At 39.9% G+C, this 23636-nt stretch overlaps 1 protein-coding gene across 6 annotated transcripts in view; it reads right to left on the reverse strand.

The window, feature by feature from the left end:
- tmcc1a (transmembrane and coiled-coil domain family 1a) overlaps positions 1-23636 on the reverse strand; it is a 61277-nt gene continuing 37641 nt past the window's right edge. For all 6 annotated transcript variants that reach the window (XM_084720799.1, XM_084720798.1, XM_084720795.1 and 3 more), the window contains 4 exons: positions 9858-10115; positions 8949-9640; positions 5408-5543; positions 1-2321 (listed from right to left, as the gene is read on the reverse strand). In XM_084720799.1, coding sequence (XP_084576925.1) covers positions 2007-2321; positions 5408-5543; positions 8949-9640; positions 9858-10115 — 1401 coding nt within the window. In that variant the 3' untranslated portion in view covers positions 1-2006. The remainder of the gene's footprint in view (positions 2322-5407; positions 5544-8948; positions 9641-9857; positions 10116-23636) is intronic.

A 23636-nucleotide genomic window follows, 5' to 3' on the forward strand; every position in this document is an offset into this window, starting at 1 on the left:
TAAGTCAGGAATGCACTTTATTTATTCCACACTTAGAAAAGGACATCAGAAGGCACTGGAGTGGTTTAGCACAAAACCCTAACATCAGAGGTGTTACTGCAAGGTCAAGCTAAGGTCAAAGGTCAGTTCACTCTCAACTTGTCTGCTGCAGCCGTGACGGCAAAACTGAAATAGATCACTCAATCTACTTAGTGCCATTTTAATTGCATGTTCGGCTTGAGAGGAATCAAGTTTATCGACGTTTTGACAAGAAATGAGCTAAATTCCTCTCTGCGGGTTTGATCTTTAGACAAGGCTGACAGTGATCCTGACCTGAGTCAACCCTTCTTATCCCGCTGAGGACGACTGTCTTAACGGTGACAGTCTTTGAAGTCTCTATCAAAGGTCTCTCAAGCCTCAGCCTGACCTACATGTTATCTACCCATGTGCTAAAGTGCAGCTGTACAGTTCGAATGATCTCACTATCTGTTAGGAAATCAGCGTCTCAGCTTGAAATGCAGGGTGAACTATTTAATGTGGGTCATCTTGTTGTGTCCTTCACTAGATGAGAAAGAGAGAGAGAATAAGAAAGACTGGATGCTGAGACAAGGAACTGTACTCAAAAGGAGGCAAGGACTGAAGATCTGGAGTCAAGTTGTCTAATAGATTTTCCCTTGCAAAAGTCTCCCAGAAAGATACATCCTTGACATCCAGGCAAGACATTCATGACATGTGAAAAGAAGCAAGACCTCCTCCTTTCTTTCCTCTCAGATTGGACCCATCGGGTGCTGATCAGGCATCCCCGGGTAGACTAAGGTTTGGCACTAGGTGATTACACCATGAGACAGTGTACTTGTAGAAAAAGAAGGACGGCTACAGAGAGAATATGCAGGGAGAGTAGTACAGTATCACGTACAGGCAGTGTGCATTTGACTGGCATGGCAGTGGAGACGACTTGCACTGTAGATATGAAGCAGCATCAGCAGCATTCCTGTTCCAACTGAGATGGAGCCGGATAAGCACCAGTGGTCTCTCTTTTCCTAACCTGATCATGTCAAATATGGCGGGAGGGAAGCAATTATCCTGGCAAATTGATTTTACTTGGACAATGGCCTTTTGTCATTGCTTTTAAAAGCAAAGTTGGGTCCTATGTTGTATTTCTTCATGAAAACATGCAGTTGCTGCATGTATACTTAATAAAAAGATGTTCTCTGTGTTCATGTGCTGCTTCTAGCTTTTCCCTCTAGAGCTGGCCAATTCTGTCTTTCTGTTTCATTGATATTTTACAGTTTCTCTCGTTTTACTTAAAAAAAAAAAAGGAAATAAGTAAAAGCATGTGATCTTTTCTATTAGAAATGGTAAGGAAGCACAAAAAGTCTCTAGTCATCATGGCACTCAAAGGCCATGTTCAGTCCTTCAAAATGTTCCGTCTGAACAAATTTCATCACAGCAAAAAAACAAAAAAAACAAAGGAACAACTCCCAGGAAAGTTTTCAGCCATGGTTCAAATCTACCAGTCACAGCTAGGTAAGAGTTCTCTTCCTAAAGGCAATCAACCACATTATCACATTTGCATGTCTCTACAATTAGACTGTGCCGTTTGGGCCAGTTTCCTGACTAAACTCCCCATCATGTAGAGTGAGAGGAGCGTAATGCTACATGGTACTGAATAAAATAACGTTGAAAATAAAAATAATATTATTAGAAATAATACATTATAATTGATTAAACTCTAAAGATAAAAACAGTACGATGTTGCATTCAGTGAGGGGTAGCAACACAACAGTTCATTTTCAAAAATGTAAACAGTCTCATCCTTCCTAAATGACAATCATGAGTCAACTTTACTCTGTTTCTTCCTCTTTTTCATGATTCTAGGCCGTGTCCGAATGTGCTCAGCTGAGTTTTCAGCGCCCGGACACGCAGCCCTCCTAACGGCAATCACCTTCTTCAAACTTCCTGCACAACTGCAGCTACAGTTTCTTCGACTGGTGTCAACAAAGCAACAAGTGCCGGCTTCAATCTGGTCATCCTGGCGGCTGCAGAGCGCGATGCGTGTACCCCGAGAGAGCGTCCCAGTTTCTCCACAAGAAGGCCAGGAGGAGGATGAGGAGGAGGGTGGAGAGCGAGCGTGAGCGCGTCTTCATCAGAGGGACCACACAGTTGGCCACAGTTGAGACAAAGACCAGAAGGACAGCCATGAGGGCCAGCAGCACATTGATAAGTTTTCCCAGGAGGGTCCGAGCCGTGGCATTTTCCAGCCCCTCCAACTGGACGACCTGCTGCTGCTGCTGCTGGAGCTCCATCTTAGAGATCCTGGTCTGACACGCCTCCAATGCTTCCTTCAGAGGACACACAGAAGAAAAAAATTCAGCAAAATCACTTTCAATCATAAACATTAGGCACTGTGCATTGGCAAGAATCCGGCAATACATATCACAATACAGGGTTACGATTCATTATACTGTGACACTGTAAGCAACGTGATACATTGCTATCTTTTAAATCTAATTTTAGTTAAAGACTCAATGGTGTAAAGAACACGACACCATTATCATTATCTGTTATCTGTCTTCAACAGTTAAGACAGATAACAACACTGCTATCTAGCGGTCGGTGGTCTTCCTTTTTGGCCTCCCCTAGCATTTCCAAGCTTGCCGCTGTGGCAAAGACAACAGATGTTCTGTTGACATCTGTTTTACTGTCAATATGTGTTTCTGCTTACGTTGCTCTGCTACTGTTACCTACCCCTCAACCGCAGAGGGCACTGCTCTGGGAGACATTATCTGAATGGGGAAGACACTTCAACACAACACAGGATCACTTCTGTTTTCTCAAGAAATTATCAACACCATTTTAGATATAAAACAAAAAACATGATCACTGAAGAGGTGCACTGAAATTGGCAAAAATTTATATTGAATTTGGGAACAGAGAATGATGAGTAACGTTATTAGGAGTTGACGTCAGGGTGTGTTGTGAATTTGTTAATTAATTTAGTCAATCATTAGTTTAGTTAATCATTCTCCTGGGAACAACTGTGCACAGTTGACAGATGAAGGTCATTCTTCACAAAACCAGTCTAAATGTGGATGTTATCATTATTCTTTATCCATTTCACTGCAATCAACAGTTATTGCATAATGATAGTAAACGCAATAAAATTGTCTTTGTCCACTTTAAAGTCAAATAAATATTATCTGTTGAACTATTATGCCTTAAGTAAAAATCAAGTTAATTTAAATGAACTAATCTAAAATCCTGGGGTCCCTTGATGCCTATTTGGGAACTACTGCCCCAACAGAGTGGCTTCCAAGTCTATATTTCATAGACCTCTACTGCCCCCTGCTGCTGGGGAAAAGCAATGCAGTCAAGGGGCAACTTGAACTTTAAATACACTTGACGCAGGCACAAACACACACACACAACAATACACACAAAACTAAGCCCTCACAGACAAGAGGAAAGGACAGGAGCAATGTGAGTCACTTACAGGGAAGTGCTTATGTTTTGAACAAACAGAAAAGCTGATGGACAGGCTGTTTTCTCTGTCTCATCTTCCTGTTTACAGTGTAAACATGCACGATGACATAATGCCTCTGACTGTTGAAGGGTGTATGACCAGCTCCGACTTTCACTTCACTTCAGACTGAAACCATGACGTCTCGTCTGTGCAGCCTACATTAATTACTACTAAATAAATCAATGATATAGAGAGGGCTGAGTTCTCATTAGCACTTTTCCTTGCAATACTTGTTGATATGGAACTCTACATGACAAAATTAAATTGAGAAGACACTGATATAATGACAGAAAACTACACAAATAAACCTCCAATCCATAACATGATTTAAATAGTGAAAAATCAAATATTATAGATTGTGAGAAGTTATTTTGTCAGAATTACTTTTGCATTGTTGTTGCTCTAGCTAACAGGAGCTACTTAGCTAAATTCAGTAGCAGCTGCTGAGCGTGCTAAGAGCATGAAGTTTGCTGACAGGCCGTGGAGCATGGATTACAACCGTACTAATGTCGTTAAAGGGATAGTCCAGATTATTCAAAGTGGGGTTGTTTGAGGTACTATCCATGGTCAGCGTGTTTCCTACAGGAGATAGCAGTAGATTTTAGAATTTGAATTTGTAGAAGCAGCATGAGGACCGATGTAGGAGGCTAAGCAATGAGCTGCTGTGGACAGGGTCAGCTGCAAAATATATTTTAGCCACTTGAAAAAAGAAAAACAATATCAGTTGAAGTCTAAGCTATCTTTAGTGTATTTTCACAAATTTACCTTGCCATCAGACAGGTTTTTCAAAGAGGAAACTGCCACTATATAAGCCAAATGTTGCTCTCTCCAAAGTCACCAGACTCCTTAAGGACAAACGGCTGGTTTTCTATCTCACAGAATGCATTAGCTACTCATCTGCCACTGCATTGAACAGTTAGTTTGCTTGTTTGTTTGTGTAATTTTGGTGTTTTAAAGGGTTAGTTCAGTTTCATCACTAACACAAACTAACTGATCAAGGCAGCAGTAGAGCAGTAACTCCTGTGTTCTGTGAGGTTCCTTCGGGAGTCTCGTTGCTTTGGAGAGAGCAATATTTGGTTTATATAACAGTGGTTTTTGTTCAGAAAAGGCTATCTGAAAGCAAGGTAAATTGATGAAAATATTCTAAATATAGCATACACTTAGACTGATACTGACTTTTTAGGTTGCTTAAACACGTTTCGCTGCTGATCCTGTCCACAGCAGCACATTGCTTTTCTTCCCACACCGGTACTCCTGCTGCGTCTACAAACAGGGAGCTTGCTGACTGCAATCTACTGTAGGTAAGACACTGATTATGGATAAATACCTCATACAACCCCACTTAAAAAAATCAGAGCCATCCCTTCAAGTAACAATATAAAATTATACCTACTATATATGAGAAAATAGGACAAAATTTAATGATATTGATTTGAGTTTTAATAAAATACTGAATTATTTAAAAGATTGTTGGTTTAATCTTTTAATTCTCTTCATTGCCCAATTTAATTATTAATTTTTAAAAATATTTTCATGTAATACATGCCATTTAAACGTTTAAAATTCTGTGTTAAGAGGCTTACTCCTTCAGTAGAATGTCAGAAAACAATATGAGATCTAATTACTTATGTATGTTTGTCAGGTATTTTGTGATGGCTTTCAGTGACTCAGCCAGACAGAAGTGAAGACCAGAACTGGCTATTTAATTGAACACTATTCGTTAACCTCTAAAATTTCTTATCAACCCTCTCTGACAATTCAGACTGCCATATTTGAAACAGCCAATTTTAAGTACAATGAGGGAATGAGAAAATGTAATTCCGACTAAGCTGATTTTCATAGCCATTAATTTATTTCTGACATGGGCGGTGTGCTTGTGGACCTCAGCCTGACTGCAGGACAGACCTGGATGTCTCTGGCTCTCTCGTACGACTGGTAGGCGATCTTCTCCTCCATGCTGGCCAACTCCTGTTTGAGGTTGAGGATCTCGTTCTGGTGAAGTTCTGTCAGGTCGTTGAGCTGCTCCTCCAGACGTTCACACCTGAGCACACACACACACACACAAAAACACACACACACACACACACACACACACACACACACGTGAGAGTCTGGGGCATAATTAGCTTAGACAAAGAAACACATGCAGGAATTAGCAGAAACAGACCCCGGAGGCATCTGACCACATGGCACCTGACTGGACTGACGACTCGCCCTGACAAGATTAGGACATGCTTACTCATCTGCTGATTCAACCGGCCAATCAGAGAGGGTCAGTACAATGAAGCTGGCCAATGGGAGGTGCCCAGCAGGAGGAGAGAGATCTATACTGCTGTTTATTTTGGCAGGCAAATACGATTGGATGGACAACATAGGACCATAATAGATAGGAGACAGACCCTGTGTATGTTAGCTTGAGTCTGTTTCCTTTTTAAATGAATTTTACTGAAAAATTCAGGCGTTTCATATAAACAATATACAGTATGTAATGAAGGGTGAATTTTTTACATTTTATGCACTAAATGATTGATCCATTGATTTAAAGAGAATGAATACATTCATCTAAGCCTGAAACTACCAATTATTTTCATTACCAATTTATCTACAGATTGTTTTCTTGGTTTAAAATAGAGAGTGGAGGAAATCATGTTTTCCCAGAACCCAAGGAGATGTCTTCAAAATCAAATTTATCCAATTTACCATTATAGATGATTAGGAAAACCAGAAAATAGTCATGATCTGGACTCTGGACTTAACTAATTCATGACATGAGAAAGAATAAATACAAATTGATAATTTAAAAAAAAATAATACTGATCACAGTTAACTGTTTCAGCTCTACATTCATCAAAAATTAATTAGGGCTGCACAATAAATGGAAATATTATCAAAAGCACAATATGGTCAAGTGCAATATCAAAATTGCAGAAGCTGCAATATTTTGATAAAGGTAATATGTGTGACAAAACACCATTATAATGAAGTGCTGCAGCTGTGCAACGACGCCCAGGCCTACAAATAGTGGTCTCCAGGTACCAGATGTTTGGTACAGATACCAACAAATTTTTTTCAGTGAGCATGAAAATTGTGACACAAAAATTAGTCCCACAAATGGTGATTAATTGCAATCACAGTATCTATCAATAATAATTCTTTAAAACCATATTATTATTTGCAGCCCTAGTTAAGAAAGTCATATTTTGGCACTTCTTGGTTTTGCAAAAGATGGATTCAGTCCATGAGGAGCTACTATCAAAATGCCTGGTTTACAAATTATTATTCCCAGCAGGCAAGCTGAAAAGTGGTCATTCTGTTCTCTTGGCCCTTATTTTAGTCCTAGGGGACAAGCACAGACTGCTCTGGACTCAAATGGTCATTTTAGGGAGAAAAATGCTCATGTTTCTTTCACTATGTAAGCTGCAGCTCACTATATCTCCCCTCCCTGCCCTTGTCCTGTCCTCTTAATCTTTGTGAGCTCTCGTCTGTACATTCTGGAGGAATGCGAGTGTGTTTTTTTAAGGCCAACTGCCCAAAGACAGACCAAAACAAAAGGCGCACAGAGATGTCTGAGTCTGAGATGAGATATGCAGAGCTGGGACGAGGGCTGAAATAACACCAAAGATTTCTGCATTAGAGGACACCTGTGAACTGTGCAGGTGTGTCTGTCACTTTTGTGTGGCGCTCAAATCATTCATCATAACCGGTGTATCAAAGCAACATCTTCTTATATGCAGCTTTAAGCTTAGTAACATTTGACTTGAATTTTTAGACCATTATGAATACAATTTAAGATCTATTTCATGTTCATACTGGCAAAAAAGTACAAACACATTTTTCTGGGTTTTCATTTTGTAGTTGTTACAGTGTAGCCTGGATCCAGACCTTTGAATCTGCCCACTCCACTCCGCTCCACCTATAGAAACTCTGTATGTACTGTAATAGTATTGTTAATGGGAGAATAATAAGATTGACAATCAAAATCTGTGTATAAGAAGATGGCACACATGCTGTGAAACCAAGAATAACCTTTGGGCGAGCTTTAAATGTTCACGAAGAGGAGGTTCAGGTCAAGGTTTTGTTTTTATCTACTGCTGGTTTGCTGGTTATCTTTGATAAAAGAGCACAAGCTGGGCGAGTGCTGCCCGTGATGATACAGCAGTACAACGATATGAAACAATGTATTCAGGTGTTTCTTTTAACATTAGCATGTAGTTTACCACTACTGTCATACTGTATTTATAATTATTTCCCTTTTTATTCTGTAATTCATCTGCTTTGTATTCCTCCTGTAACTTTATGTAGGCTACGTATTTTACTAGTATTATGACTACAACTAATTATTTTCATTGTTGATTAATCTGTTGATTTTTTTCTTGATTAATTAATTAGTTGTTTTGTCCATAAAATGTCAGAAAATGGTGAAAAATGTTGATCACTGTTTCCCAAAGCCCAAGATGACGTCCTCAAATGTCTTGTTTTGTCCCTGACCCAAAAATATTCAGTTTACTTTCATAGATGAGTAAATATTCAAATTTGAGATACTGAAATCAGATAATTTGGACATTTTTTTCTAAAAAACAGACTCAAAATGATTAATTGATTATCAGTTGTTGGTGATTAATTTAATAGTCTATTAATGATGCAGCTCTACCTCATATTATCACACCTAGAATTCTTTCCTAATCTTTTTGTGTTTTTTTTGTCCAGTGCGTTTATATACTTGGTTTATGTTTATTGGCTAAGTAAAAGTCATAAAACAAGTCATTTTACTTTCACATGGAGACCTGATGAACTGAGACTGATACAGACATGAGGTGATCCTTACCTGATGCCCTGTTGTACCCTGTTGTAACACAAAGCTAACTGCTGATAACATATGAGATGTATTGTATCACCTCTGGTGAACCTGTCTGTTCAGTTCTTTTGTACATTTGTGTTCCACTAACACAATATTACAAAAATAAAGTGCTGAAAAAAGAATGTGTTCAGGTGTAGAGCTGCAACGATTTGTTGATTAATCGATTAGTTGTCAAGTGTTTTATTAATTGCCACCTACTTTGATAATCTGTTAATCATTTTTAGTAGTTTTGGTAAGGAAAAAGGGTCAAACATTTCTCATTCCAGCTTCTTAAATATGAATATTTCCTGTTATTTTATGCCTCTATGACAGTAAACTGAATATCTTGGGGTTATGGACAAACAAGACCTGTGAGGACGTCATCTCGAGTTTTGGGAAACACTGATTGATGTTTTATAGACTAAACAACTAGTCGAAAAAAATAATCAGCAGATTAATTAACAATGGTTAGTTGCAGTCCTGGGTGTATGCTTCCAAAAATAAATCCTGATACCAATAAACTGCTGGACTCTTAGGGGATTTCTTGTGCTGCACTGGACACACTTCAGGAATGTATGATACACACATGCTTGTATGTTTGCTCTGTACCTGAAGCGTTCCTCCTGCAGTGCTTGCATAACAACTGTGTAGTCTCTCTGATAGTGGCTCTTCAGACCATCCAGGCTCTCTTCTAGCCTCGCCTGGCCCTCCCTCAGCTCCTGCACCTCTTGCAGCAACATGTCCAAGCTGGAGCTTTGGCTCCTCTCCAGTGTGTTGCCCTTGGAACTGGGGGGACCACCAGGGGCCCCTGTGGTGCTGTTAGCCCCTGCTGAACCCGACGTCGCACTTGAGCAGTCATCCTCACTGCCATACTTAGGACTGGGCTGGAGGTGATGCCCAGTGCTGCCCAGTGAACGTCCACCAGCCCCCGTCACACCTTCCTCCACTGAGGGGTCGTCCAGTGAGTCTTTGAGCGATGGGATGTTGTCAGCGCTGCCGAATTTGTGGCGAATCAGCGAGGCGATCTCCCGGGGTTTGGAGACAACGGCCCCAGCAGCAGAGTGGGTGGCCTGGGAGAAGCTGGAGAGGCCTCCCTTCACGCTGTCCACCACGCCTTCGCTGAAGCCTGTGACTTTAGCCCCAACATCCTTCAGGCCCTGCTGCATGTCCCGCAGAACATCCTTGGGCTGGCGTGGGATACCGTTGTGCTCCACTTCCTGCAGCTTCCGGTGGTAGTGCTCCAGTTTCCTCTGCAGCTGCTGGATGGTCTGCGCCGACTTCTGGTTCTTTTTCTCAAAAACCTGATGGCCACAGAACAGGTTTCTACTTAAACTGGTACTGATGGCTAAAATGCATTTTACCACTGACCCTGTCCAAAGCAGTACATTTCTTAGCTGCACTGCACTATCCCTTTAATTCACTAATTGTCACATAAAAAAAGACTAGAAGCCAATTAGCCTCTGGATTAATCAATATATATATCAGTATTTTCAAAGAGTGCCGAACTCCCGATTTTACCTGTTTGATGCGTGTGCTTTGCTGTTTGTCAGCATTGTTGGCCAGTTTGAGGTACTCTGCGACGTTGTCATCCCTGGCTGTCTGCTCGATCTTAATCTGTTCTGTGAGCTTGAGGATTTTCTGCTGCAGCTGGGCGATTGCCTGCTTAGTGCGCTGAGGATCTGGGGTTCCATCCTCACCTCCTGGGAATGAACTATCCGCCCCACACGAAACAGCCAGGGGTGTTTGGCCCAGGCCGCTCACCTCCAGCCGGTCGATCTGAAGACAGGGAGATTGGGGGAGGTAAAGGGTCAGAGGAGGAAATAGGGGATTAAAGAGAAGGGAGAAACGGGGAAGAAAAAGTGTGAGTTGCATATTGAGGGTTTTTAGTCATTTTGCTGACACGCCATAAAAACCGAGGCTTCTGCATTTCTGCAGCCAGTCGGCTGGGAAGAGGCCAAATTGAGTCAGTTGGAAAGGCTACTTGCGGTCAGTTTTTCTCAAGAGGAAGATGCTACTTTTTCATTCTGGGCTTTACAATGAAAAGAAAGTACAAGAAATTTTTCAGCACATCCATACAAAACTCAATACCTCTAGGTGTGAATCCAGAGCTATTTGCAAGCCAAGAACAGAATGAAAACAGTATCAGCCTAATCTCTATTTTTGTTTGTTTGGGAAGACACGATATAGGACAAGACTGACAGGATATGAGATTTTTGTTTACAACAGTTTCACAGATTAAGAATATTTGTTTGTGCTGCGTTCTCAGATACTGACCTGATTTTGTCAATAAGCCACAAAGCATCCGTGTAAAAAAAAACCAAAGACACTATCTAAATTGAGTTTTTCCTGTATTTTCCTAAAACTAGATAAACTCCACCTGAGCAGATGATGAACCTAGCACCTTCAATCACAGGCAGCAGCCCATGTGATTCATTTCCTCAAACACCTCAGGGGAAGAACACAGAGACAGAAGAGTGCGATACTGCTGCTGGAGTTGATGGGGCTTCAGGGAAAGGACTGTGATCAAAATATTTTTCTCATTACTGAGCATGCACACAGAATAAGCAGCTGAGCCTGACAGCAAACCATGGGGGACCAGAAGACACCCAGAAAAACAGAAAAGCAGAAGCACAGACACAGTTTTATGTGACAGATGTTCGCTTTGGCATCCAGCACTCACACATCACTCATAACCGCTATCACCACTCCTTAACAGGTCAAAACGGGGAGCAGCAGAGGCTCACCTGCATGACTAACTGATGACAGACGCACAGTCAACAACACAAACCGCAACGCATCCGGGAGAAAAGCAAGGGAACTTTCTTCTTGGAGAAAACCAAAACTCCGAAAAGTGTCTTTCTGCCGGATTATTCCAGCCACAAGCTGTCTTTTTATGACTCATCTTGTGTCACAATAACGACCTCAACGTACACAAACAGCGGCTCACCTTTCCATTAGTCAAACGGAGAAACTGTTCCCAGTGCATTGTCTCCAAAGGGAAAAAGGCAAGCTGTGTATTTTCATTTGTCCTGACACAAAAATAAAGTTGAGCAGCTCAGTCGTCAGCCTCTAAAATCCCCGCTCTGGCCGGTTGAAGTTTCGCCGGACGCTCCTGTTGCTGCTCCAACTCGCCGGGCTTGTTGTGAAAGTTGAAGCGCACCTGAAACTCTGTGACCGGCCAGCAGAGCGGGAAGCCCCGCCCCCTCCTCCTCCTCCTCCTCCTCCTCCTCCCAGCTGAGGGATGACATCATCCTGTGAGCTCAGCTGCACGGCAGGCAGCCGTCAGTCATCCTCGCTGAGAGCAGAAATAGATCCTCAGTCGGAGACTTTTGCATTTCACTGTAGCCTAGTTGGTTTATTGAGAGCAAAAATCACAAACAAGCAAAAATACTGCGACCACGGTTATATTATAATTCACTCAAACTAAACTAGGTGTAAAAAAAAATATCTTAGTTGACAGAAATTAAAATAAAACTAGACTTTAGAACAAAAGAACAAAACTGAAACAATATTGTGTTATGACAAAACTAATTAAATAAACTAAAATTTACACACGAGATATCTTATCTTGTAATAGTTTCAGTCTGTCATTTTGGACAAATGTGTCAAGACGAAGCATTAGTGGACATGTTTATTGAGACTAGTATGACTCAGTCAAAGTGTTGTGTTTGTACTGTAATATCTATTCTGAACTTCTAACATCTTGCCCATGACAAATACTCTCTGTATCGTAATCAAAAAACAAACAAACAAAAAAAGAAAAACTAAAACTAATTCTAAAATGAATAAAAACTAAACTGAAAGTCAGTATTTTTTTTTTATTTTTTATTTTTTTTTAAAGAAAACTGAGTGAAACAAGCAAAACCACTCTGGAAACTAAACTGAATTGAAGAAACTGAAAATAAAATAAAAACAAACTATTGAAAGATACAAAACTATACTAACTCTGACTACCACTCCATTTAATGACTAACTAATACTGTTATGTTTGTCACCATTAGAATTACAGTAAACTTCATTAGCAAAGTATGTTAACACAAGGAATGTCATTGGTTCTCTGTGGCTCTACATCTACTGACACAATACAGGCTGGCGGTTAAATGTAACTAAGTAATCCACATTTACTCAAGTACTGTGCTTCAGTACAAATTGGAGGCACTTGTACTTGATCATTTCCAATTCATTCTGCTTTATTCTTTTTCACCACAAGAATTCAAAGGGAAATCTACTTGACAGTAGGACTGTCAGAATATCAGATTTGAACTACATTATTATCATTGGCCAAAAGAATACATAATATTATTACAAATCTAGACAAAATTTGAAAATAAGAGTACTTCAAATTCATCTATATGTGATCAGTTTATGACACATGATGTACTGTCCAACATGGTTCAAAATAGCTTCACCTCAACAAAAGTAAGATACTACTTAAACTTAAATCCATAATAGTCCACTACTACAATACATATTTGTATAAAACAACAACAATCTTAAATATAAAACTATCACAAACAAGCAAGAGCTTGACAAAAAAGACGGATTAGACTGTTATCAAGTTCTGCATGTACAGGGTCATGAAACATAAAGTGCATCTAGGGAATCATTACCAGGGAATAAATATTAATAACTGATATCATGTAAGTCACTTTTAACAGTGAACAAATTGATGAACTACATGGATGAATTAGCAAAATAAAAACACACAACCACACAAAAATCAAGGCTCCAAATGCTCATATCTACACCAAAAGATGAGAAACGGTTATTTTTTTTCTTTTCAGACAGTTGATATGTGAAGTAAAATCACGTAATTGTGTTGAACACGAAGCCACAGGGCAGACTGAGAGTCTGAGACTGAGAGAGACTGTATCAACTCCCAGTCTTTGTGTGTGTGTGTGTGTGTGTCTGTGTGTGTGTGTGTCTGTGCGAGCCATTATAGAGGAGCACCAGAGGACAAGAAAAACCAGTCTGACATCTCTTCCTCACACACGTGCATTACACTTGGCCCAGGGCACATTCCTCTGTCTGTTGGGAAACACCACAGATTTGGCAAGTCATTTAAAATTTTTAGGTCATTTGGCTCTAAAATGAAATTGTTTTTGTGTTGTGTTGTGTTGATTATTATTAAATACAAATCCATGAGTCAATTTACCTCCTGTAACAAATGTTGTGTACAGTAAGTCTAATCATTATTAAATCCTCTTGATGGGCAGCCAAGGCGACCGAATGAATCAGTGAACTAGAACAGCCGGCTGTGCTGGCACAGGACTGAGAGGTGACGTTTCAGAGCAGCACCTGGCCTGTTCTCGACTATAAACAAAACAGTATTTATAGATTTATGACGGCCAGCATGAATGAAATACCCCTTTCATGCATATGAGTACCCCATGGAGCGACCATTTCCCAGTTTGCTCTGGTCTAAATGACTCAATTATCTGAGAAACCAAATATGTGTTCCCTGATTTAAGATATAAAGAGGGCAAAGGACAAGTCAGTTGAATCCTGACCTAAAGTACCCTGCAATACAGAGCAGATACAGCTTTTAGATATTGAGATAAGAGGACCTAGTGACCGGTACACACTGGCACCAAATCAACGCCCTTTCTTTGATCAATAAATTCATTGTACTTAAGAGCAGAGTTCTTCAGTTACATAAGCAAAGGACCCTAACGCAGCTTTATAAGGGTGCATCATCTTTTACAGCTCTACATACAGCTCATATATCCTCTATGACTGGTCACTGCACAGTTATGATCTCACTTTCATACAGACCCATACTGTTGTGCTACCACACATAGCAAAGCAATGTTTCATCCCCAGCTTTTCGGATACAGAGATAAAGGGTTCCAGTTAGCGAACAAATTGTGCGATCAGTGTCATCCCCAAATGGTCGAGTTTTTCAGGGACTAATCATGCATGTAATTAAAGATGGTGAGCTGAAGGATTAGGCTAATTTCCCAGGGTTAACAGAGCCAAACATGCTGATGTGCTGAGCCACTGAAGCAAGAAGCGACAGGCACTGCATCACTGGAACTAGTGGAGTCTAATGAGAGAAGCTGAAGTATGTGTGTGTGTGTGTCTTTGTAACTGGGGGGCTGTCTGATCGCACTCTGATTAGACTTTATCAGAAAGACAAAAGGGTCTGCACGGACCTGTCTCCTGCCCTGTGGCTCCTTACAGAGATGGGACCAAGTCATTGTTTTGCAAGTCACGTCTAAGACTCAAGTATTTGCCAGTCAAGTCCTAAGACAAGACAATCAAGCTCCGAAGTGAGCTGAGTTTCAAGCCAAGTCATCATGTGCTTGTCACCACATGTAATTTTATTGTGACAACAGAGCCTCAACTTACGGTATGTTCAAAATTATCGTTACTATAATTTTTTCAACTAAGGCTCAGTAACCAAACATTAGTTTTTTACGGTTCTCCCTTGCAACTTGATTGGATGTTGTTAAATCAGCTCAAACAAAGTAGATCTGGGGAATAAAATGCACCAGTATGTAAGTTCTGCCACTAAGGAACTCCCTCATTAAACAATAAGAAAAGATCTGCAAAAGCATGATCATTTTAACTCAAACCATGATCTTTCCTTAAGCCTAACCAAGTGTTTTCTGCTCCTGAACCTACCCGCATTTAACCACAGTGATGTCACATCATAAAACATAATTAGTTTGTAGACGGTGCACAATGAAGAAACAATGCATACAGATCTTGTGAGAATTTTGCAGATCTTGGGCTCTCTTCTAAATATTACCACTTTTAAACAACTACTATTGCCAATGAAAATCTATCTGTCATGACTCAGGTATCACATTCACAGACAGCTAATATTAAGGTTTTACTTATATTACCTTTAGTCATATTCGCTGACTTCCATCCTCACTCTCTGATGTATCTGAGGTGTCTCGTGTTTTCCTGGCAATTATAACTGGCAATGACAAGCAGAAAGGCAGGTTGCCTTGAACAAATTACTGATTTCTCTGTGTTTGTTGGAAACATTTGGGATAATGTAAGTACACAACTCACAATAACAAGTCTAGTGTTTTTAAACATTTACATGTTACATATTATAGCTTTAAGTACTGACTTCTTGAGAATGGATAATGTTAACATTAGATTATTCAGAAAATGAAGCAAAAATAACTGATTCATGGGTCACTTTTTGAATGACAGACTTTTAAATCTTTGGTCTTGGTGGAAGTTATCAAATATTTTCAAGTCAAAAGGCTCATGTCCAAGTAAAGTCAAGTCAAAAAAAGTCTTTTTTGACCTTGTCAAGTCAAGTCTGAAGTAATCAAACTTGCAACTCGAGTCTAACTTGAGTCATCTGACTTGAGTCCACACCTCTACCTCTACTGGGTCCGGCTGCTGGTGGATCTGGTTGTGTAACAAGCTTCTGATCCACATAAAGCTGGTTACAGCCATGAAAGGGCAACCCTGACTTACCTTAGATCCACCAGGGGCCTGGGAAAAGCCCAGCTATACTGAAACACTCAGACCTACAGCCATATGTCTCACACAAACAGGCATTTAGAAAGAATTACTGGGCTAACGTTGTTAGATATGCATCACACATAATTAGATACACGCAACAAGAACATCTTGTCCTGCTCCAACTCAATCTCTCTGTCAGCCACACAGGACACACATATGCCCCAAATTCCTGTCTGCTCAATGTAGGTCATAGAGCAGAAAATGGACTGATGCTGTCATAAGACCCTTCCTATTATTCATTTTTCACTGGCAATTTCAGTTCTCTTTTCCTTCTACTCTATAGCTTCAGCCATGCCGTCTTCTGTTTTCTGCTCTGAGTTATGTTTCATGTGTTTGCTGTCTCGTCAGGTGAGTTCAGGTTCAGTTGAAGTCAAGATGTTCTGATGGCAAAGAGTGGAAACAGACACAATCTTAAGCTTCTTGTCACACAGCGATTGATATCTTTACCCTAACCAGGTCAGGGCGAGTGTAATTTGGACCACATTTCCACCCCTGACTGCTGTTGGATGGAGTCTTACACCACATGTTTAAAAATGAAACAAAATCATCATTCTATTTATGTTTTAGACTAGCTTATATAAGGTCTTAAACACAGTATGTAGGGTAAACATGGCACTCACAGACCACAGCATTGAGCTGTGCTGTGATTGTTTTGTATGTAAACACTGTAGTCTTAAACGCCAAAGTTATCTTTGTCTCTTTGTATTTTCTTTCACATAAAAAACTGTTCTCAAATGGTCAAGGTCAAGTTTTTGCTATTTGTACGTGTGAGTGCAAAAGTACAATACCTTGTTGGTTGTAATGCCTCGCATTCCTGCTTAGTGAGCTTCCTGTGATGTCAGCTTGTGTTTCTTGTGAGGCAGCAGCTTCATGTGCCGAGATGCATGGGTGATACTACCATGATACTGTAACTTCACGTTTCTTTTAGGAAAATCTCTCAGATTACAGCATCTCTGAATAACAGTATAGTACAGGTGCAGCACTGCCATGTCACGGCACATCGGAGTTTAGCAGCTGTAGGCTAGGTTATCCAGTTCTCCGACCACACTTATCTACAAGACCCCAATATCCATGAGAGACAGGTCCTTGGATCCACGGTGGACAGAAGAAACAGTCTTTAGGTGTTAGCTTAGTGCTGTGCCTATGTAATTTCTGTGATCTGTCCACCTGTAAACAGCGATTTTGCATTTTACAGCTGTCTTCTTTCCATTTATAGCCCTTGTGTCTCTCTGAACTCATCATCACTCAACAGGCAGTGAAGCCAATCATCTCTGACTGACTGAACTTCACACTCCTGATTAGCTGGTTTGATCTTTAACCCTGCAGTCTGGGGATCAAAAAGTGGTAAAGATACCAACAACATGACAGTACTTAGTGACCCTGATGTCTCAGATAGAAACTTAGTTTGTGTTTAATGGTGTGGTGTTGAGGTAACACAGCGTGTCCAAGTCAAAACGAGTCAGTTTTATTTATACAGCCCAATATTACAAATTATAATTTGCCTCAAAGATCTTTGGAATCTGTATAGCATACAGCAATCTCTGTTCTTAGACCAGGACCTTTCAAAGTCCAAACCATTGTCCACATCCGGATCAAATGGCAAATCAATCCGTACCCAGCTGATACTTTGTGAATAAATACAATATGTCATGAAGTGTAAATGTGTTTCTATTTTTAAATGAATTTTATAATGATGAATACATCGGTGAATCCTGGTTCCCAAAAAAGTTGGGATGCTGTGCTCGGCTATGTTTTTAGAAAACATGAACGTTCAGTCCTCTGGGCTAAAGAGGAAAAAGACTGACCTGCAGTGTTAAACACGCCCCTGTCTGAACTTTTTTAAAACTTTAAAACTGCAGGCATCAAATTCAAAATGAATATATATTTACAAAAAACAATAACGTTTATCAGTTTGTGAATATTAAATCTCAAAAAGGATTTTAAATCTGTTCCATTTTTTCCATTTAACAGAGTCCCAACACTTTTGGAATTTGGGTTGTAAGTGACATCCAATATATAGTGTAGTTATAGCTAGAGATCATTGTCGGCGATCTTGTCCCAGATGAATGTGGTTTTAATGTGGGTGAGTGTTGTTCACACATTACTGTTACACCAAAGAATTTACTATCAGCTCCTAAATGAGCTCCATTTTCTCCAGTGTAGGATTTCTACAACTAGTGTAAATGTTGTTGAGAATATAGCAGCAGAGAATATGCCTGAGTCAGACATTAACTGCCTGAGCCGTGTCTACCTTGGTTTCATGTGATGTTAATTAAATGCTTGTTGAATGTGTGTTGCCTAAAAGCTTTAAGTGAGTTCATTAAATGTTATTTTGTTGTCACCAATTGTAGCAGACCTCTGAACTTGAATGAAAATCAGATGCAGACTTTTAGAATAATAAGTTTGAGAACACTTGCCTTAGACCCTTGACTCAAAAGAGGAAAAACTCTCCAAAAACCCTTCTAACAGGGAAAAAAATAGAAGAAACTTCAAAAGAAGCAACAGAGAAGAGACTCCTCTACTAGGATAGACAGACATGGAGCAAAACTGATATTAGCATGCAGTGAAGAACATGTGGATCCATGGTGTGTGTGTGTGTGTGTTGCTGAACTTATTATTTCTAGTTATTTCAGTGCATGTGACAAATCTGTGCTACATCAAATCCAAAACCTTTTTTTCTGCCATTCCCTTTTCATGTTCTCATGGTTTCAGTTCACACTCAGGCGGGCTAAATTAAGCAGTGATGAAATTGACACAAAAGAGATTTTTTTAAATGGAAATCCGCTCTTTGTTTCTTTTAAGGAGATCCAATGTGGCAACAATGAACCCCATTCACCAGATATGGAAAATTACATAACTCCATGTGATGCTTGACAAGAGGCAGTTTACTCAACGCATTGCACTCATGAATTAGCGCGCAACACAGAGTTGCACAAATAATCATGCATAACAAACACACACTTACACACACACTCACACACAGAGAGACGTTGCCTGCCAGTGCATTTCCTAAGGAATTTAGAGGGTGTGAGAAAAGCCCTCCATGTTCACATCCAAATGAAAGAAACACACATCGGCAGCTGAGAGTGCAGGTCCGGCAAGAAAAAAATAACAAAAACAGAGACTTTTCTAGGGCTTCACTATCACAACAATGACTTTCATTTCAACACAAAATCTCCTTCCCACTAAGACACTGGTCTCCTAACAGATTGTGTAAGTCTCTGAAATGCCTTTTACAGTTTCAACACAGTATCGCATTAAGTTACAAAACACAAGACACGTAACACATTTTTAACAGGTCAGTGGCCATGTACAGTAAATGCCACATCAATGTAAACACTGGAGTTGCAATATATTGAATATTTCAATAAAAACTGTCTCAATGCTGTATTGGACTGTGAAGGTATTTAAAGTGATATTACATGGTTAATTATTTATTATTTTTATTTTGTTTAAGGACTGCTTCATTATTTTTGTTTTGCAATTGAGTAATTGAAACATTTATTGCAAGACAATTCATGCCTATTTTTTTGCATGTTTAGTTCTACTTTTATTTTATTATAGAGTGGAAGCAAAAGCACTTTAAGTTAAAAGGAAAAGGATCAGATTTATTATTTAAGAAAGGACATTTTTTCAAGTCACCATTTTTTAATATTGTGATAAATATTGTATCATGGACTTAATTGTGGTTTTAGTGTATCTTAAGTTTTATTGTTACATTGCTAGTAAACATGTACTGGATTCATGCCATGGCCTTGAATCACTGAAGAAATAAATAAACAGAGTCAAAACTAGAGGTGAAAGAAAATATTGATACATTTGAGTAATGCGATTTTATGTTATCTCTGCTATCTTGACATCATGATACATGCAATTAGCAGCAGTAGTTAATTCTGTGTTGTGTTTTGTGCAGTGTTGTTTTCACTGTTGTTTTATGCATATTAGAATGTATGTTTTAAATGAAATTAGATTTTTAAAAATAACAAAATAGATCATCTTGCGTACAATATTGCAATATATTACAATATACTGAATTGTAACCCCGTATCGTGATATATTCTTACTAATACACATCCCTTGTCAGAACCTGAAAACATAAATGATGAAAATAATGACCATGAACACACACACTGTATACAGGTGGAGACTCACGGTGGTGGGAGAAGGGAGTGGAGAGGTGTCAGCAGTTACCAGGTTGAGGATGACCTCCATGGTGGGGAGACGCATGCGCGCAGCTTTGACTGTAAGTTTGTTTGTCTATCTGTTTGTGCGTCCCTCGGGAGACGACCACAGCCGGGGGTGAGGGGACGCGCGTGGCCCTGGGAGAGCACTCATCACTCAGGACACTTCTCCCAAACAAAGTCCACTTGAGTCAAAGTCCAAAGGACAAAGACTGCACTTGCCAACAAGGAAGTAGAGACTCTTAGGAGTTATTGTTGGCTTCATTGAATATCCAGAATCCATAGAGTGCTCTGTCCCTCCAGCAATGAGCCATGACTATTGATAGCCGCAGAGTCTGGGGAGTGTTGTGCTGCTGGTTCACAGAGCAGCCGCTTCTCAAAGCACATGGCCACGCTTCAGTGCTAACACATACTCCACGGTACACAGCAGCCAGCAGAGAGCCTATATGAAGGACACAAATACAGTATACGCGGTTCGGCGAGCACGACTCCCACAGACAGCGTGCATTAGTGGGAGAACAAGGACTCCTCTGCAGCAAAGGGTCCGTCTGATGCGGGTTTGGGGTGACAGAGCCGAGGCGGTTAATCGGATGAAGACTTGCAGAGTTGGACGGAGGAAGGAAGAGTTTGCTGTGAAGTTAAGTGTTCAAAGAATCCGTCGGGGGATAAAATCCTCAGAGGGAGAAGAAGAGAGGCAGAGACCCAGAGGACGGATGTGAGGGGAGTGAGGGAGCAGACGGGGAAAAAAAAAGAGCCCACCAGGAGCTGTCAAAGAGAGGGAGACGGAACGAGAGGGCGCAAAGGAGAGAGGGGTTGTGAGAAAGCTTTGTGAAGGGAGGAGGAGGGGGGGCTCTTTTCTTCTGTTGGAGTTTCTAGGCCAGCTCAGCTCCAAAAACAGTGGCTAGCTCAGGCAGAAAGAAAGGGAGAAGAATCTTGCACTCCCGCCATTCAATTATCACACAGTTTGATTGTCGCGGCCAATCAGTTTCCTGAGTGATCATGCTGTAATGAATCACCTTCCTGCTGCCTGTGTGCGCTGACAAACAGGGTCAGACCAAGTACTGAACTGCCTGAACTGTACTTAAAGTGGCATGTTTTTTTTTAACATGAAATAAACACATGCAAAGGAGTGAACAGTTTGGTTGACGGTGGAGGAAAAACTTGCACCCAAGGGAAAAAAAACAGATTACGCAGATTACACAGTCATATGATGATAACAAAGCTGCTATTCAAAACTGTGCATATGTGTGCACACATGACTGCGTCATCAGTTACATATCCACTGACGAAACAAGTGTGTGAATGACCATGTTTACTAGAATGCTAAATCAAGAAGATAAACAGTTAATTATGTTTCCAGAAAACAGTTCATGGACATTATTAACTGGAGGAACTTTGTCACTATCAAATAAAATGAAAATGAAAATATCCACTTTTGGGCTGCTACTGACAATTATATTTGTTACTGGTTAATCAAGTGTTTCCCTGTCTATCTACAGTCATTCATAGGAGGGCTACCTTTGTATTATTGGCTGCCACCTTTGTTGAGAACTGCAACAAAAAGGCAAAGACTTTTATTTTTTAATATCTTTGTGCTGACTTTCCCATATTAGTGAAAGTTAAGATTATAAAAATATACAAAAATAGGTCTCAGGTAGCAACATTTTGATTGCTAATTTGTAATTAATTTATCTTATATAAATATTTGAATAGAAAGAGAGTAAATAGTGCGTGACCCTGTAAGTCCAAATCAGTTAATTATTAGGCCTACTACACTAGACAAATAAGACACACCTCTTTCTATTTGATTTTAGTGCTTCCTCTATATCTACATGGACACCTTCATCTGTCAAATCATGATTTTATCACTTAAGCAAACTGTATACATTGTGCATGTTATGCATGTTCTCCAGCATTAGCCACCTTTGTCCCACAAACATCCCCAGAAAACCCTGTTTATCTGCTGATTATTTTCACCATCAATAGATTAGTCAATAAGCCCACAGTAACAAATTCTTACAAATTCTTTTTTGTCCAACCTGCAATGCAAAAACCAATGATTCTTCATTTACTATTATAAATGACAAAAAAAAACAAATCCTTACATTTAAGAAGGTGGAACCAGCAAATATTTGACATTTTTGCTTGAGGAATGACTGATTATCAAAATAGTTGGCAACTGACTTTCTTTCAGATAATTTACTTTCAGACTAATTGAATAATCATTGCGGCACTAATCAACTTTTCAATTACAACCTGTAGTTACTATCAAAATTCAGTGGTTAACTCTGAAACTGGTCACCTTCAGTGCATTAAAATACATGCAAACTCATATTCAAATGATAACACAAACTGACACTTTATGAGCTTTGGCAAATTGTACTCCACAATAAAGTCTTGTGGTTTGTGAGCCATCACTTCCACAAGTGTACAAACCAATTAGGGAGAAAAAGAAAAGCAGGGAGCGTAGGGGGTAAGGCAGGACAAGGGCTACTAAAGACTTCTGTGCAGAAGCCGACACGAGGGAGGGGGAGAAGAGAGCATGAATATGAGCTTTAATGAGAGAGCAGGAGGAGTTAGGGGACCAGGAGAGAGAGGGGAGGATTTAGGGAAAAGGCTGCTTATATAAGAACAAAGCCAACTTGCTCAGATGGTAGTGGAAGTGTGTGTGACATGAAGGTTTGACCCCCGTATTGAATCAAAGGGACACATGGTAACATCAGTGGTTTAAAGTCTGAGCCCTGTCAAAACATTCCAAAAGAAACACCACTAAATCTATACTCCCTTTACTTCCCTTTACTTTTAACACTTTCATTTCACATATTTTTCACCGGCTTTCTAACTTAACTTAAGCAACTGGCCACACACAATCAACACATACATGTAGGTACTGTACTTCAGTTAGCAGTATTCATGAAAGAGACATATTTTATTAATGCTAAGCTAACCTGACCAATGTTATCTGGTCATTTAGCTTAGTTTAATTTTATTAGCATAATATTTTATAATATGAAGGACATATATTGCAGTCTGGAAACCAGACAAATGTACAAGCTCATGTTTCATTTGCTCTGGCAGACTGATACTGTTTTTGCACGAAAATTAGTGCATATATGCAGGTTTCTTAAACACAAGTACATCCACTATAACGAGACAATTGATCAATTGACAATTGATAATCAACCTTCCCAAAATAATAGCAGATTTTGCAAACTCTGCTGTGCTGGGCTGACACACCGAGTCAAGTAAAGCAGCATGTGTATGAAAAAGGAGTAAAAGAATCACAGACATCAACGACTGAGGCAACAAGCCTTCAATGTCTTTGCCAAAAAGGGGCAAAAACTAGTGTGTCTCCATGAGTGTCATGTTTCCATCACTGCAAATCAGAGCTGGAGCTGACAAATACACAGAACTACTGCAGAGTCATTCGATCTGGGACTGAATGCCGATTGTACCCTTTCCCGCTGAAGACAAAAGCCAGATGCTAGTGGGTTTTTTTTCCTCCTGTGTATAAGGGGTTTACTCAAACAGCTAACATGGCCAGTTTCCTCGTCGAGAAAACACAAGATTCACAGTTATGGAGATCTGCGTGAAGCTGTGTTGAACTGTCCTTTCTCAATTG

Source organism: Lutjanus erythropterus, chromosome 6, assembly GCF_056507025.1.
Source record: "Lutjanus erythropterus isolate fLutEry1 chromosome 6, fLutEry1.hap2, whole genome shotgun sequence".
NCBI lineage: Eukaryota > Metazoa > Chordata > Actinopteri > Lutjaniformes > Lutjanidae > Lutjanus > Lutjanus erythropterus.